At 45.5% G+C, this 17,524-nt stretch overlaps 1 protein-coding gene across 1 annotated transcript; it reads left to right on the forward strand.

The window, feature by feature from the left end:
- The first annotated feature begins 1,719 nt into the window (after positions 1-1,719).
- SOCS1 (suppressor of cytokine signaling 1) lies at positions 1,720-5,398 on the forward strand. Its single transcript, XM_044303590.1, is given in 3 exon segments — positions 1,720-2,062; positions 4,397-4,606; positions 4,609-5,398. Coding segments are annotated over 2 exon segments (636 nt in total). The 5' UTR covers positions 1,720-2,062; positions 4,397-4,474; the 3' UTR covers positions 5,113-5,398.
- The last annotated feature ends 12,126 nt before the right edge of the window (positions 5,399-17,524 follow it).

Consider the following 17,524-nt stretch of genomic DNA (forward strand, 5'->3'; position numbering starts at 1 on the left):
GCACCACTTATGGTGGCACTGTTTATGTGAGGCATTGTGCTGCTAGTTTATATTCTGCTGGCACCACTTATGGTGGCACTGTTTATGTGAGGCATTGTGCTGCTAGTTTATATTCTGCTGGCACCACTTATGGTGGCACTGTTTATGTGAGGCATTGTGCTGCTAGTTTATATTCTGCTGGCACCACTTATGGTGGCACTGTTTATGTGAGGCATTGTGCTGCTAGTTTATATTCTGCTGGCACCACTTATGGTGGCACTGTTTAGGCTACTTTCACACTCACGTTTGGTGCGGATCCGTTCAGATAATATAACCGCATGCATCAGTTCAGAACGGATCCGTTTGTATTATGTCTTCTATAGCCAAGACGGATCCGTCTTGAACAACATTGAAAGTCAATGGAGGACGGATCCATTTTCTATTGTGTCAGATTGTGTCATAGAAAACTGATCCGTCCCCATTGACTTACATTGTGTGTCAGGACAGATCCGTTTGGCTCAGTTTCGTCAGACGGACACCAAAACGCTGGCAAACTGATGCATTCTAAGCGGATCCTTTTCCATTCAGGCTACTTTCACACTTGCGTTCGCAATTCCGCTCGTGAGCTCCGTTTGAAGGAGCTCACGAGCGGACCCGAACGCCTCCGTCCAGCCCTGATGCAGTCTGAATGGAGCGGATCCGCTCAGACTGCATCAGTCTGGCGGCGTTCAGCCTCCGCTCCGCTCGCCTCCGCACGGCCAGGCGGACAGCTGAACGCTGCTTGCAGCGTTCAGCTGTCCGCCTGGCCGTGCGGAGGCGAGCGGATCCGTTCAGACTTACAATGGAAGTCAATGGGAACGGATCCGCTTGAAGATGAGCCCATATGGCTCAATCTTCAAGCGGATCCGTCCCCCATTGACTTTACATTGAAAGTCTGAACGGATCCGCTCAGGCTACTTGCGAACTTAGAAATTTTTCTAAGTTATTAATGCAGACGGATGCGTACTGAACGGAGCCTCTGTCTGCATTAATATGATCGGATCCGTTCAGAACGGATCCGATCAAGCGCAAGTGTGAAAGTAGCCTCAGAATGCATTAGAGCAAAACTGATCCGTTTTGGACCGCTTGTGAGAGCCCTGAACAGATCTCTTAAACGGAAACCAAAACGCCAGTGTGAAAGTAGCCTTAGATTACGCATTTTGCAGCTGTTTCTTCAGCCGGCACCAGTTATGAGGCCTCTACTTCATTCTACGTTTCCTAGAAATGAAACTCTTCTCAGCAGCAGATAAGGAAACCCTGTGGTGGCCTCTCCTCTCCTCCTCTTCTCCCCTCCTCCTCACTGCTCAGATCTGGGATTATTCCATACAGGATTGGGTTTATTGCCTTTGAATGTAAAGCTCCAGATTAGCAACCAGACAGTACGTGTGACAGAAGTGAGGGCGGTCTGTGTACTGCGCTGTGGAGTATGTTGGTGCTATTTAGAAATAAGGGGGGGGGGGGGGGGATTTATAAAATCTGTTTATCAATGATTACATTAACCAATCAGATTCCACCTTTCATTGTCCAAACGAGCTCTGAAAATAAAAGGTGGTCTCTGATTGGTTGCTATGGGCAACTAAATTCATTTCCCTTTACACCGGTTTTGATTCATTCCCTCTAGGTCTACAAACAGTAGAATGATGAGTCGGACCCGACGGACCTCCTGAAGGAAGATACGGGATCCGTAGAAGCGCTGAGACATTAGGGCAGCGGGTGGAGGGGACTCTGCGTTGTGCCCCGGGACGAACTCGTCTCTGGAATAGAAAGTGAAAGTAGCGGCGGCAGAAGGCGTGCTGTGTGGGGGAGGGGCAGGGCTCTGTACAAAAGAGAAGCGCTCCCCGTCTGCAGGCAGAGGCACTGACAGCACAGCCTGCTGCACTGCTCCGCCACGACTCGGGCCCCGCTCTCCTCCAGACACCTGGACTGCCCCTTGAAGGAGATTATGATTCATCTCACCGCTGGCTTCCCAAGGATCTCTATCCCGGCGGCCGTCTCTGTGGACTACAGCGGGGAGCTGTGTGTGCTGTCATCATTCATACACCAGGTAAGGGCCCCGTACACCGGGGACAGTCGGGGTGAGCTGTGTTTGTCGTCTGCAGCCCATGGTGGAGCCAGGACGGGACCCATTCTGATGCCTGCCTTACATCTGGTGGCATTAGGGGCAGCGCTTGCTAAGAGCCTATTGGCATACTCTTGTGACAAATGACAAACTCAGGTCTGCTACATCCATTATTATTGCCCTGGTGATGTGACAGGGAGAATGCACCCAGGCTTCATGTAGGGGACATTGGATTATCTGGAGGGTCTCCTCCATGCAGATGCTGAGCCCCCTTTGGATTATCTGGAGGGTCTCCTCCATGCAGATGCTGAGCCCCTTCTGCCTCCCCTTTGTCTCCGCTCTCAGTTTTCTAAGGTTTGGGAATTGGGGGGGGGGGGAAACATCCTCAATCTCTGGATTTATTCCTGGGTTTTATTACTTTAGCAAGGCTTCACTGGAACAGCTGCCTTATTTTGCCAGAGCAGCGCTCAGGAGTTTGTCATTTGGCACACGTATATTTCCCAATGCATTGTCTTAGTAAATGATCTCAGATTACACGGTTTAATAGCAAAGCCAGCTCTGGGGATGGACTGGGACTCCATAGCTTGCTGCATGGGTCTGGGGGTCCCGCTGTGGGGAGCAGATTGAGCTGCAGTAAAAAAAATCCTGCTGCAGCGCTGGCTGGAGGATGGGAGATTCAGCGCGTGCATCGCTAGCGACGAGCTTTGTAGTCTCAGGGCTGATCAAGGACACAGAACCATCACTTGCCACCTATACAGATATCTGACGCTGGCAGAACAGGATCCTGGGGCGCCCGCGTGTCACGTTTCAGGCTGTCATCATGACAAGATTTAGTCGTGATCGGTCCTTCTACTAGATTTCGGCGCAGGACGGACTCTCTTTTGTATCTGCGCCGTTTAGTGCATCCATGAACGAGCTCATCCGGGCAGCTCGCTCTCTTTTAATTTTATTTTTTACATGTGACTTATGATATGGAAATCAGATCTGCCAAAAATCTAAGCAATTCTGCTCACTAATAAAAAGTAGAACATTTTAGTGCAAACCCATCATAGGCCTTATGCCAAGATTGCTATGGAAAGTTGGAGCTGCAGCTCGCCACCTGTAACCCGGCATGTGTCTCCGCTGGCATAGGGGTCACCTACAGCGACCGTAGCAGCGAAACATAGGAACGTACATGGGTACTCCCAGGACAGATAGGATGCCTGCATTGGGACAGGTTTAATTGCTGTTTTAGTCTACGTAAAGTAAAGGAAAAGAAATGACCATCCAAGCCGTTGACTATTCTAGACGATGCAGGACACGTACAGTTGTAGCAGAGTCGCTCCAGAGTTTGTCTGTGAATTCATAATGTGGCATTGCTAGCACTGGACACGTGCCCATCGCACTTCATCTCCAAGCAGTAATCGCCACCTATAATAAAATGATGCCCTGGGTATCTTCACCATCCCTAGTGTAAAGCCATTATTGGTATTCTGCATTAACCGAAATAACAAACTCGGCTCTGCTACATCTACATTCTTTGAAGTGCATTTTTGGAAAATTGCAATGAGCGTGGATTTTTTATTTTTTTGGGGATAGGTGCCTTACATCTAGATGGTGGGAAGGGTTAAGTAGCACAGGAGGGCTTTGCATCCACAGAAAGCGGCTTCCAATAGACGGCCAGGGCCGCCGCTGACCATTCAGAGCAGCAGCAATCAGCCTAAATGCTTGTTTTTAAATCAATGCCTGTGCGCTAGAGTAGCTGTAAAAAATGGCTGTGGGGAATTGTTTTCTGAGAATGCCTGCTTGCTTCTCAACCATTTACTGAAGCAGTCAATAAGTGGCTACTACATCTACCAGAAAGAGCTGAATTCTAAAATCCCAGGCAGAGATAAAGGTCAAGTCAATCAGCAAAGATTTATTGAACCGCGCGTCGCGTGGAGAAGACTTTAAAACATATTATTTGGTAGGAAGCCATTTAGTGCCGACCTTTTTTTCGAAGTCCTAGACCGTAAAGGCTGAGTAACAGGAAAGAGAGGTAGCAGAGCGCTGCGGCGTGCACCAGACACGGAGCGCTCGCCTTTACCAGGAACTCGTCATTTACAGCAAGCAGAGTAAAAATAGAAAGCAGCTTTTCATGATGAGTCTGTGATGGGAAATGCACGTTTGAGAAGCACTCGGGATGACTGGAAGGTATAGTAGACACGGTGTTGCCTGCAGATGCTTTTCATCTGATCATCCATGGATGGCTAGGAGATAAAACATAGGTAGAAGACATGATGGACTGTTCTTATGTGATGTTGATTATTAAATTGCAACCATTTTTCTTTGGTTTTTCAGAAGAACCACAAAGGACGTGCAGACCTGCCGCTAAGAGGGACGCTATGGAAGACCACATAGGTTGGTCAAGTCTATAGGATGGTAGCACACAGCAAGGTGGAAGCAGATAATGCAGTTTCAGACCGAAGACCTCAGCACCTGGATGCTTCCCACTCTGATCGTTCCCAGATCCAGCCCGCCAGAGCCGTCCATAACAGTCCAGGGACGTCCCAGTCCCTGCTTTACAGCTTGGCGACACGCACTTTCGGACCTTCCGCTCTCAGTCGGATTTTACTGTTATCACCAAGACCAGCAGTATGCTGGACACCTGTGGATTTTACTGGGGACCTATGGCGGTTAATTTGGCCCATGAGAAACTAAGGCTGGAGCCTTTGGGCACTTTCCTCATCAGGGACAGTAGACAGAAGAATTGTTTCTTTGCCATCAGTGTTAAAACAGCTACAGGACCCATCAGCATCAGGATTCACTTCCAGGCCGGGAGGTTCTGCCTAGATGGCAGCAAAGAGTCATTCAATTGCCTTTTCCAGCTGCTGGAACATTACATATTGTCTCCTAAAAAGATGCTCGTCGCTCCTCTAAGGAAGGTCAGGTTAAGACCACTACAAGAACTCTGCCGAAAAAGCATACTGGCGACATTCGGGAGGCAGAACCTGGACCTAATACCCGTCAACCGGGTCTTGAAGGACTATTTAAAGTCTTTCCCATTTCAGATCTAGCACCACAGGGCATTAACACGAGAAGGACACGCGTGTTCCACGTTCTGCTTCCTGGGATTATTTTTAACGTATCTTATTTAATGGTGGTCAAGTTTATTTTTGTAGCAATTTAACTGTATTTTGGGATGAAACTTGAACACTTGCCTTTTAATGTTTACAGAACCAGATTCTTTGCACAAACTAAAAGGGCTCGCCCCCTTTTTGAATGTTTCTTTCTGCCGTGCAGATCATTTATTTTATTACACTTCAAAAGTAATAAATTTTATTATAAAATATTCAAACAACAGCTTCACTTGTACCTGATTATTTCGGGAGTCCTTTGTATTCCAGTAGGGGATACAATGTTGGCAAAGAGATAGACTGATACATTTAGCAATGGATTTGGCTGTGTTCTTCATGCAGATGTAGCAGTACTGAGCTTGTCATCTGGCAACGCACTTTGGAATATCCATTTGATTTAGTGGTGGTAACCAATGAGAGCCTACAGAGAGGCACGCTTAGCGGTTCTACATCTGTATATGGGCTATATGTTTGGTTTGAGCATTAGGGTTTAAACACAGACAGAGTAAGGCCTCCTGCACACGACTATATCCGTTTTATGGTCAGAAAATCGCGCATCCGCAAAATACAGGCGCATCCCACAATTTTCACAGGACCCGCGTTAAAAAAAGTATATTCTTTTCTGCAAAATGGACAAGAATAGGACAGGTTCTATCATTTGTGGCCTGGCCATACGGATGCAGACAGCGCACTGATGACATCTATGTGCTGTCCGTTTTATTTTCGGACCCCTAGAAATGAATGGGTCCGTGTGCGATCAGGAAAAAATGCAGTCGTGTGCATGAGGACCCTGAAGGAGTTTTCTGAGATAATAAATATTGATGACTAAAGAGAGACAGAAGAAAAAAAGATAAAAAATGTTAAAATGCGAGAGACTAGAGAGAAAAAAACTAGTCCTAGAAGACCTCAGAGCGTCATATACAAATTTTGTGGCCAATTAGAGCGCCTTTGATTTGGGTAGAATCGATTCGGGATTGAATTGCATCAGTCAACCGATTCTGCAGGATTTAAACCCAAATCGCATTTTGACTGATTCGCTCACACTGGTGGGGGACCAATTGTCATCACCCCTGCAGATCAGACTTTGTAGAGGCTGTGCCAACAAAGAACTGAAGAGGCCATAATACCCACCAAAGAACTGCAGCTAATCAGCAGGGGGTACCAAGCGTTGGACATAGTCTCCTCTAAGGACCATCTGTATTATTAGCTCATAAGACCCCTTTCTTCACCTGGGGCAATGATTCAGTTTGTACTGAAATACCCTAGTTGGCTCCAGTTCACACTTCAGTTATTTCTATCAGTTTTTTTGAGCCAAGACTAGGTACAGGTCAAAAACACAGAAGAATAGGAAATCTTTACATTACAGCTTATCTCTGTGTACTGGTTTTGGCTCACAATAACTGATGGAAATACCGGAAGTGTGAACTCGGCCTTAAAGGGGTTGGCCACTTTCTGTCTACCTTTGACCAATGTGTATGACACTGTGTTGATATTCAGTGCCATGTTTCCTTGTATGGTAAATCTTCTCTGCTGTCCACATAGAGCTCCTGTCCATAAGATGGCCGCTGATGGAAAGTCACATGACCAGACACGTGACTCAGCCTCTGCATATAAACACCCTCCTAACTGTGTAAGTGCAAATGGAGGTGGTTTTTCTGGTCACAGGATCCTCCATCAGCAGCCATTTTATGGACAAGACCTCTGTGTGGTAATCACAAAGGACTTGGTGAACGAGGGGGTGTACCTCATGAAATATAGAAAACAGCAAAATTTTAACAAAGACTATATCAGTAAGTGCCATGTATCGTCTTACAAACACATTGGTCAATGGTAACAAGAAAGTGGCCAACCCCTTTAAGGCAGAATGGCTTGTTGTATCCTCCTCATGAAGCCTGAGGATCATGGTGGCAGACATTTTCCTTCTGTCAGTTTTCTCATAGAAAATTCTTCTACCTTCAAAATGGCTGATAACAGGGAACAATAGATTACTTTCAGCAGAACCGATAGATGAGAACATATATAAATTAACTGTAGTGTCCCTTTAAATTTGAAAAAAGGTTTCTTTTCAAGTGAAAAGCAGTGGTTTCATTTTTGAGCAGACAGAACTGGCATTGGGCCAATGTCAACTGAGACTGAAGACGTTCAATGGAACGTGCGGCTGATTCCTCAGCGTTGCCCCTGATGAGACTATGAACAGGATAGTTCTGCTCGTCTTCGGCAATTTGGCGAGCTGACTTCCAGAAATCTTCATCTGAACGTCAGCATACATTTCTGGTCTCCGAGAAGCTTCTGGAATATTTGAAGAACACAGAAAACCCCTGCTAGAGAACACCACATCCGCCTCGGCTCAGCGCTTGCTTGTCTGTGGTTTGCAAATTAATATCCCTGTAATGTAAGTGTTATTGTTTGCTCCATCTGACATCAGAGGGTTTCTTATCATAATGTGGCCGCACTGTTACCCAGTGAGGGATATGGAGATAAGCGGCGATGGAAAGTTTCCCAGTCATTACATAGTCATATGAGGACATTTGGTGTAATCATTACGGCTTCCCAGGAAAAGGGATTTTTTTTAGCTCCACGTTTTAGAGTTTGCGCAGAAACAGGACTAGTCGATATAACACTAAGGCTACTTTCACACTGGCGTTTCTGGGTCCGCTTGTGAGATCCGTTTCAGGGCTCTCACAAGGGGCCCAAAACGGATCAGTTCAGCCCCAATGCATTCTGAATGGATAAGGATCCGCTCAGAATGCATCAGTTTGGCTGCGTTTGGTCTCCGTTGCGTTTTTAGACGGTCACTAAAACGCAGCTTGCAGCATTTTGGTGACCGTCTGACTATGCGGAGCCAAACGGATTCGTCTAGACTTACAATGTAAGTCAATGGGGATGGATCCGTTTTTCACTGACACAATATGGTGCAATTGAAAACGATCCGTCCCCCATTGACTTTCAATGTAAGTCAAGACGGATCCGTTTTGACTTAGACTTTTCTTTGAATGAATAATGCAAACGGGTCCGTTATGAACGGATACAAGCATTTGCATTATTGGTGCGGATCCGTCTGTGCAGATAAAAGACGGATCTGCACAAAACGCAAGTGTGAAAGTAGCCTAATACAACTAGAGTTATTCTTTGTCATATTTGTCATATATACTCTTTTACATTTTCACTCATACCACTGTTCCTAATACTATTCTAACACTGCCTGTTCTGATGAGATCACTTCTCATCTCAATATCATCATAGACAGGATTACAATGAAAGATAACTCATCTGTAAAGATCACACATGATCCACCATTCACAAGAGACAATCGACACAGTCCTCCTCCTCCCCTTTGCTGCACAATGACATCTGCTCAGGTCACAGAGCGTTGATAGAATACTCTCCTACAGTCTAAAGGGAGTATTAGACACCCCGATGCCGCAGCGATGTCCTCCATGACAGGGGTATGAGCGATCGCTATACCATCGCCAGTCCCTTTGCAGGGCAGCGGTGTGCCGGCAGCAGATCACTATTACACAGCGCAATCTGCCGTTGGCACCATTGTGATATTTAACCATGCTTGAAAATCACAATTGCCCGATGAACGACCATTTGCTTGTCCATTTGGCATTTGGAGGCAGTATTAGACTGCAGATGATCGCTAATGAGTATTCATAGAAACACTCGTTAGAGATCATCTGCCAGATAATTTGGCAGTCTAATACACTCTTAACACTAGCTGTTCTATAGAGATCAGTTCTCATCTCATTATCATCACAGACAGGATTATAATGAAAGATAACACATCTATAAAGACAACATAGGATCATCCACCATTCACAATACATGAGGAACAAAGCCCTCCTCCCCCTCACTGCACAATGACTCTGCTCTGGTCACAGAGCACGGATAGAAAACTTTCCCATTGTCAAACACTACCTGTTCTATACAGATCAGTACTTATCTCATTATCAGCACAGACAAGATTACAATGAAAGATAACACATCTGTAAAGATAACACAGAATCCACCATTTAATATAGATGATGGACAAGGCTCTTCTCCCCCTCCCTGTACAATGACATCTGCTCAGGTCACAGAGCATGGCTAGAAAACTATCCCATAGAAGTCAATGAGCATCTCATGTCCATTGTTTCCTATAGTCGTTGTGGGGGCTGTAAAGCTTATCTCTAAACACTGTTTAATAACAGCTCAGGCAATATGGCTGCCCCCATAATTATAAACAAAGTCTACAATCAGAAAGTAAAGACAAATAAATAAAAAAAAGGTATACCATCAGTATCTGGGGTTAATTAGTAAAAAATTATAGCTGATACTTTCCTTTCAATGACCATATAGCTTTAACCATTTCTCCTACATATACAGTGCCTTGAAAAAGTATTCATACCCTTTGAACTTTTCCACAGTATTTCTCCTTCATTTCTCCTGCATGTAATAGCAGCGGTCTCCTCCTCTGACGAGCAGGCGCTTGTCGGGAAGGAACTCTTCCTACCCAACAATCGTCTGCTCAATTGAGCAGTGTAAAAGTGCCGTTAGATATTGATGTCCTATCCTCAGGTCCTCCACATCAGATTGGTGGGGGTCCGGCACTATACTGTGGATGGAAGGCTCTCTGACACCAGCAGACTCTGTTCACTTGAGCTACAATACCGTGGCACAACCACTACACAGTGGACTGAGCCTTCTGCTTCTGGCTCCATCCACAGTAAAGTTTCCGGAGATGGTGGGTGCTCAAAACAGCTGATTGGTTGGGGTGCCAGGTTTCGGACCATTACCAATCTGATGTTGATGTCCTAGCTGGAGAAATCAGTATGTAAGTCCCACAAAAGCACTACCGGTGTATGGCCAGTTTAAGGGGTTATCCTGGAAAAGATAGTGATGACTTATCATTATCACACTAGTGTGGGTCCGAGTCTCGGCATCCCCGCCAATCAGCTGCTTCAGGGCGCTGTCGCCCCACTCTCCGGAGCTCTGGTGAGCGATGCAGGCTGCTGGCGGCTTTCCAAGGACAGCCCCGTATATCGTATAGTGGAGGTGCTTGGTATCGACTTGAATGGGGATGAGCTGCAACTAGGTCATGTGACTGATGTACCGTGATGTCACTGGCCCAGGAAGAGGCTACGGCGCTCAAGAACAGCTGACCGGTGGGGGTCCCAGGTGTTGGTCCCCCGCAGATTTGATACTGATGACTTATCCTGAGGATAAGTCATAAATATATTTTCCTGGATAACCCATTTAACTCATTAAGTTAAGAAAATTAGGTATCATGATTATTAATAATAATAATAATAATCTTTATTTATATAGCGCCAACATATTCCGCAGCGGTTTACAAGTCAAACTCAGCGCTTTATGACTTTATAATCAGCTCTCTATGCCGCATGGTTATCTGACTCACCGGTGGCTGTCACACTTTGACACGCAGGTAGGATGTTTCCATGCTTATTCATTCATGCTCTTGATGTTCTCATTTCACCTTACTCGGATTTCTCGCTTAGTCGAAGTTGATTACAGAGCATTACTCATCATACATCCTTACTGACAGGATCTCATACGGCGATTTTTGTTGCATACTATCTGACTCATTGATTAGTAACGCATAATACATAACACGCATAAGGCGGGTCCGCAATACATGGGTACCGTCCCATTTGCACTCTGTATCACGGATGCGGACCCATTCACTTAAATGGGTCCGCAATCACGGAGATACAGAACAGAAGCACGGACCGGGACCCCACGGAAGCACTACGGAGTGAGTGCTTCCGTGGTGTTTCTGTCTGTGCCTCCACACCGCAAAAAAATAGAACTTGTTCCAATTATTTGCGGTGCGGACGGATCACTGACCCATTCAAGTTGAATGGGTCTCGATTCGTCTCAGCGGCCGCACGGACATTGACTCCCTGCATTGGGGACCCCAAATTGCTGTCCCCAATGCACGGAACGGAACCACAACGTTCATGTACAAGAGGCCTTAGGGCTAGGTTCATACCTGTTCTTTGCCTCTTCATTGCTGTTCCTTGGAAAGGAAGATACCGGTAATTCCTCCCTCACTAAAATGTATCCTTAATTAGGGCAATATTGAAATTATAATCAGCAGTATGAGGCAATGGTAAACGCCTACCTCGAAACCTGGGTGTCCCTACCTGAAGCGGAACTCCGCCCTGGTAAGGGCGATCCCATTGTCTTTGCATCTGACCCTAGATTACCCTATCGTTAACCATTGGGTCAGATGATGTTGTGCAGTATAGTGTCTATCAGACCACCACCCTACTTCCCCTACTAGCCACCTACTGTATATATCATAGGATAATGCCTATGTAATAATAAGTGCTTGAAAGTTGGAGTTCTCTCTTGGTTCGTGCATTTATCTACTTATCTGTCTGTTGATTGATCTTGAAAGATGGGGGTTATTGTAGGTTTATCTCTGAAGCAATGAGGAATTATATGCATATAATTACTGAGGGTTGCCATCATTGTTTTGCCACCATAGTCCCTCATGAACCCTCCGGTAATTTGGGCTTCTTGAGGTTTCATTTTTCATTGGCCCATGATACGGTGGATTATCTGGTTGCTATTTGGTAGACCCTATATTGCAGAGGGATCCCTGATTATCGCGATCCTAATGTATCTGACCAAATTGTTTAATGGTAAGGTCAGATCCGAAGACAGTGGGACCACCTTTATCAGGGTATACTGTGGTTTATTGTTTTAAAATTGCCAAAATAAAGTTATTTTTTTAGTGAGGGGAGTATCATTTTTCTTTTCTGTGATTCTGCTTGAACCTCCCCTGTAAAATCTTGTGGCTTCAGTATCTGTGATGTATTGCTGTTTTTTGGACTAGTGTTGTACTTTGCTTTCTTCCTTTTTATGTCTCTTCCCCATTGTGACAATCAAATCTAAGACCAGTTCTGCAACGTGTTGTTACTGGGGTATTTCCCTCCGTGTTTGGTGACTGATACAATGTACAGGATACATAAACAGCACACTGTTTTATACAAATAGTGAGTTTTATCATAGCTCTATTACCTTGTAGTCTTATGTTCAAAGAGGACCTGTCCCCTCCCCTGACATGTCTTTTTTAATAGCTTCACGCATTCCCCATGTAATAACAATTCTGGAGTATCTGTTCTTCTGTCTGTATGTTGTCCCATGGTCACGCCCTGCCCCGTGAGAGGCCTGAGAAGATCTGACAGACTTGCTACACGTGAGTCTATCTGACAGATTGTTCTATTTCTCTTTGTTGTGGTTTTGGGCAGGATCCCACCTCCCAACAGGTTCTGCTCATTAGCTATTTATACCCGCCTCTCACTATAGCCCTTGCGGTTTATATTTGCTTCTGGAGTTCTCAGCTGGTGTTTGGTGGATCTTCTGCTCCCCGTCCATCTTAAGCTGCGTCCTACTCCTTCTCTTTTGTTGTGTGTTCTGGCTAGGCCTCAGGAAGACGCTGGTTCCTGCATCTTGCGCAAGGAACCGGTTGTCTTATCTCCAGCTCCATAATTGTGGGTTTGTTTCATTTTCAGCTAGGCTTAGGTTCCAGCGTATGAGCACTTCCGCCCTAAGGATTTGCTCATGTTGTCAGCAGTCAGGGAAAGGCTCAGGGATCGTCAGGGGGGGACCTTTACCTGTCCCCTAGCTTTGGGGCCTAGCCTGGTGTTTTGTTGCTTTTGCTGTATTTGATTTGCTTCCCTTCCCTCACCTACCGTGACACCCATTCCTCTATTATTTCTATTAGAAGTTGTGAATGAATTGCTAGCGGTCTGCAGTAAGGGTGCAGAGGGGTGGTAACCAGTTGGAGGGGTGTCCCTGTGCAGTCTGAAAATGGCAACACTGATTGGCTAGAGTGAGTCTGTGCTGGTACACCCCCCCCACCACCCCCCAACTGGTTACCTCCCTCTGTACCCTTACTGCAGACTGCTAGCAATTCATTCATAACTTCTAATAGAAATAACAGAGGCACAACATAGAGCCATAAGAACAGATGCTCCAGAATTGTTATTACATGGGGAATGTGTGTAGCTATTAAAACAGACATGTCAGGAGCGGTGAAAGGTCCTCTTTAAGATCTTTGGACCAGTGTTTCTCAACTTTATCTCGCCAAACACCCCCTAGTGACAAGAAGTTCTAACGGAGTGCTAAATATTAACAAAATACGCCTACGCTCACATTTTTGTCAGTAATTCTTTCAGAATTGACAGAAAGAATAGTGCAGCTTGCACCACTAATGTTCCTGTCAAAAATTCTGATATTACATTTGGGCCCATAATGGATGTCTATGGCTTTCTGAATCACATTCAGTACTGTCAAACATACAAGACAATACTGCACTACATACCTTTTTACATCCAGTGATGTAGCCTCTGATTGAAGATGTTCTCTTTCCTCTTCTCCATTCAGCCCAGACACCATGAAGACTACTTCCCGCCACATCTTATTTCTGCAGACTTTGCCACATAGACCTCTTAGGTCTCTTTCACACGGCCGTTGCGGAAACATGTGCTGGTGCGTTGCGGGAACACCCGCGATTTTTCCGCGCGAGTGCAAAACATTGTCATGCGTTTTGCACGCGCATGAGAAAAATCGTGCATGTTTGGTACCCAAACCCGAACTTCTTCACAGAAGTTCGGGTCTGGGATCGGTGTTCTGTAGATTGTATTATTTTCCCTTATAACATGGTTATAAGGGAAAATAATAGCATTCTGAATACAGAATGCATAGTAAGATAGCGCTGGAGGGGTTAAAAAAATAAAAAATAATTTAACTCACCTTAGTCCACTTGCTCGCGTAGCCGGCATCTCCTTCTGTCTTCATCTTAGCTTTGTGTAGCAACAGGACCTGTGGTGACGTCACTCCAGTCATCACATGATCTATCACCATGGTAAAAGATCATGTGATGGATCATGTGATGACTGTGACGTCACCAAAGGTCCTTGTTGCTGCACACAACAAAGATGAAGACAGAAGGAGATGCCGGGCTGCGCGAGCAAGTGGACTAAGGTGAGTAAAAAATGTTTTTATTTTTTTTAACCCCTCCAGCGCTATTTGACTATGCATTCTGTATTCAGAATGCTATTATTTTCCCTTATAACCATGTTATAAGGGAAAATAATAATGATCGGGTCTCCATCCCGATCGTCTCCTAGCAACCGTGCGTGAAAATCGCACCGCATCCGCACTTGCTTGCGGATGCTTGCGATTTTCACGCAACCCTATTTACTTCTATGGGGCCTGCGTTACGTGAAAAACGCAGAATATAGAGCATGCTGCGATTTACATGCAACGCACAAGTGATGCGTGAAAATCACCGCTCATGTGTACAGCCCCATTAGAAATGAATGGGTCGGTATTCAGTGCGGGTGCAATGCGTTCACCTCACGCATCACATCCGCGCGGAATACTTGCCCGTGTGAAAGGGGCCTTAGGTTTTTCATGTTTCCATCATCCTACCCACTTTCTCAACATAAATTCCCCATCCTGGTCCCCCAACAGTGTTGACCTGCTGCCACCCCCAATACTGTGCCCGCTGGGCTCCCTAAATGCAGTCAAACGCTATGCTGAACAAACAGATAATCCACCCAAAAATACTAGTATCACACAAACAGTGCCTCTGCAATAATTATTGCCACACAGTGTCCTTAAAAATAATTGTGCCCAGCAAATAATGCCCCTGACAATATCAGTGCCACAAACATAGTGTGCCAAGCTGATACTGAGCCATGGTGCCCTCCACAGCTATAGTGTTCCCAAAAGTCCCACAAATAGTAATAATTCTCTCACAGAGTACTCTCATTAGTAATAGTGCTCCCCCGGAGTGTCCCTGTTAATAGTAGTGCCCATCATAGTGTGCCTATTAATAATGCCTCTTATAGTACCCCCAGTAATAATAATTCCCCCTGTAGTGTTCAAGTAGTATTAAAGTCCACCAAAGTGCCACAATCCTCAATAATCTGTTAGTTTATATATGTAGTTAAGGCTGACAAGTCAGCCTGTATTTGTGGGAGGGGCGGAGGTGCCTTTAAATACGAAGGCGCGCTATCCCCCGCTGCCCGTGAGCTCTCTGTGTTGAGGGGTGTGTTCATTCAGTAGTCTCGTCAGCTCACATCGGCAGAACACTCGCTGAAGCACACCTTCTTTCATAAGTATGCAGGGGCCGCTGCGCCCTACAACCTACTGCCGCTCCGCAGCCCCTGTCCCGGCTTCCATCAGTCACTCCCCGTCCTCAACCTCCATTTACATCGGCCGCTGTCCGCTCCCTCACACGCGCTGCACGCCCTGGCTCCGGCGCATGTGGACGATTCCCCCGTCACCGCGCTTCATCTCCCTATTCCCGTGGCCGTTTCAAATCTCGCGGTCTAATGGCCTCTTCCTTCTCGCTTCTCTCCCTATCCAGCTCCCGGCCTCCAACGTCCCTCACACACTCTCAATTATCTGTAACACCGCACCTGGTCATCCTTCATTGATTCAGTGGCCTCTTCATCCAGGTGTTTTTCGCAAAAAGAAAAAAAAAAGATTTAAAAAGCAAAAAAACTAAAACAAACCCCAGCCATTTAAACTACACCCACAAATTACACACTCAGGTCCACTTAGTCCCAGTCCTGGCTGAATAATATCCATCATAGTTGGAGATACTGGTGTGTCTGGCCCGTCTCAACCCAAACCCGTCAGGTCTGGACTTTCAGTCCTCATTAACCCTTCATTGTCCACGGCCGGTCATGTCTCCCAGGCTCTCTTATATATCTTAGGGGCCTGTGCCTGTTATTTTATATTTGCCTGTCACCTCATTCAGACTTACGTTCATTTCATTAATTTCGGCTGCCGCCACGTTAATCATGTTCACACTCATTAAGTCATTAAATTCAGGGGCCACCACATAGTTATGCTCATGTTTTCAGTTTCAATAATGCCTGTTGCCTGCTACGTCATTCAGGCTTACGTATCAATTCGTTAATGTCTGTTGCCTGCCACGTTATTCAGGCTTACGTTTTTATTCATTAATGTCAAGGCCGTTACGTTTCTGGCTTACGTTTTTCAATTATTCTATGTCTGTTGCCGGTCACGTTTAACCAGGCTTACGTTTCAATTCATCACATGTCTGTTGCCTGGTTCGTTATTCAGGCTTACATTTAATTAATTAATGTCTGTTGCATGATACGTTATTCAGGTTTATGTTTTTAATTCTTTAATGCATGTTGCCTGTCATGTTTATTCAGGCTCACATTTTTTATTCATTAATGTCTTTTGCCTGGTACATTATTTGGGCTTACGTTTTTAATTCATCAATTTCTGTTGCCTGGTCAGTTATTCAGGCTTAAGTTTTTATTTCTTTAATGTATGTTGCCTGTCACATTTATTCAGGCGTACGTTTTAATTCATTCATATCCATTGCCTGGTACATTTTTCAGGCTTACATCTACAAAGGTCAATGCTTTTGGTCGCTTCATTCAGGTCACAAAATTTTTTTTTAAAGAAAAATAAACATATTTTATAAATATACTCACCTTACATGATCTCTCGGTCCACCACTGTCATCCTCTTGAGAACTAACCTCATCCTGTACAATTCAGGTCCGGGGCCAGTTGTTTTTCATCTTTGTTTGTTCCTGATTCTTTTGTCAGGTACCATGTAGTCATTATCACTTTGGTGCGCACCTTTTTCCACAGTCCACCCCCTTCTCTGGTCAAGTCACGTCATTACCAGTTTAGTTTGTAACTTTCTTTCCCAGGTTCTGCACAAGTAAGCGCCCACACTCCTTTCTTCACCAGCACCATCACTTCCTTAGTTTTTCACTCCACGGTCTCGGGTCTCTCTCTTTACACCAGGGCCGTCCACCCGACCGTTAATTCTGTCTTTATTATCTCACACTCGCAGCATGTCTCACTTATCAGACGTTGATGAATCCCTATCAATCCCAGAAACTTCCGGCCATGGCAGCACCATGTCACTAAGAAGTTGGACAGTACCCAAACTGATTACAGAGGCGAGGGATTCGCTATCCAGCGTTGGCCCGGAAGGCAGAGCTATTCAGACTCTTGGTGTCTGAGCCGACGACTCCACTGGCGGAACAAGTCCCCATGTCGACCATCCTAACTGTCATTGGCACAGTTGCATTCTACCATCAACAACACATAGTCCAGGGGACTGACAGAGGCCCCTCCTGTTCCAGTGGCCTCTGCTTCCTGTTCTCATTATCCAGGCAATGCCGGAGGCGGATCGAGCGGGTTTATCCCCTCCAGTTTTCCAAACATTGGTCATGGATTAAAATCTTACATTGATGCAGCAAAAAATCTTGTGCAAAAGTCTTTGTCTATCAATACGTCTAGAAATTACAAAACCAGCTGGAATGTTTTCA

Source organism: Bufo gargarizans, chromosome 8, assembly GCF_014858855.1.
Source record: "Bufo gargarizans isolate SCDJY-AF-19 chromosome 8, ASM1485885v1, whole genome shotgun sequence".
Taxonomy (NCBI): Eukaryota; Metazoa; Chordata; class Amphibia; order Anura; family Bufonidae; genus Bufo; species Bufo gargarizans.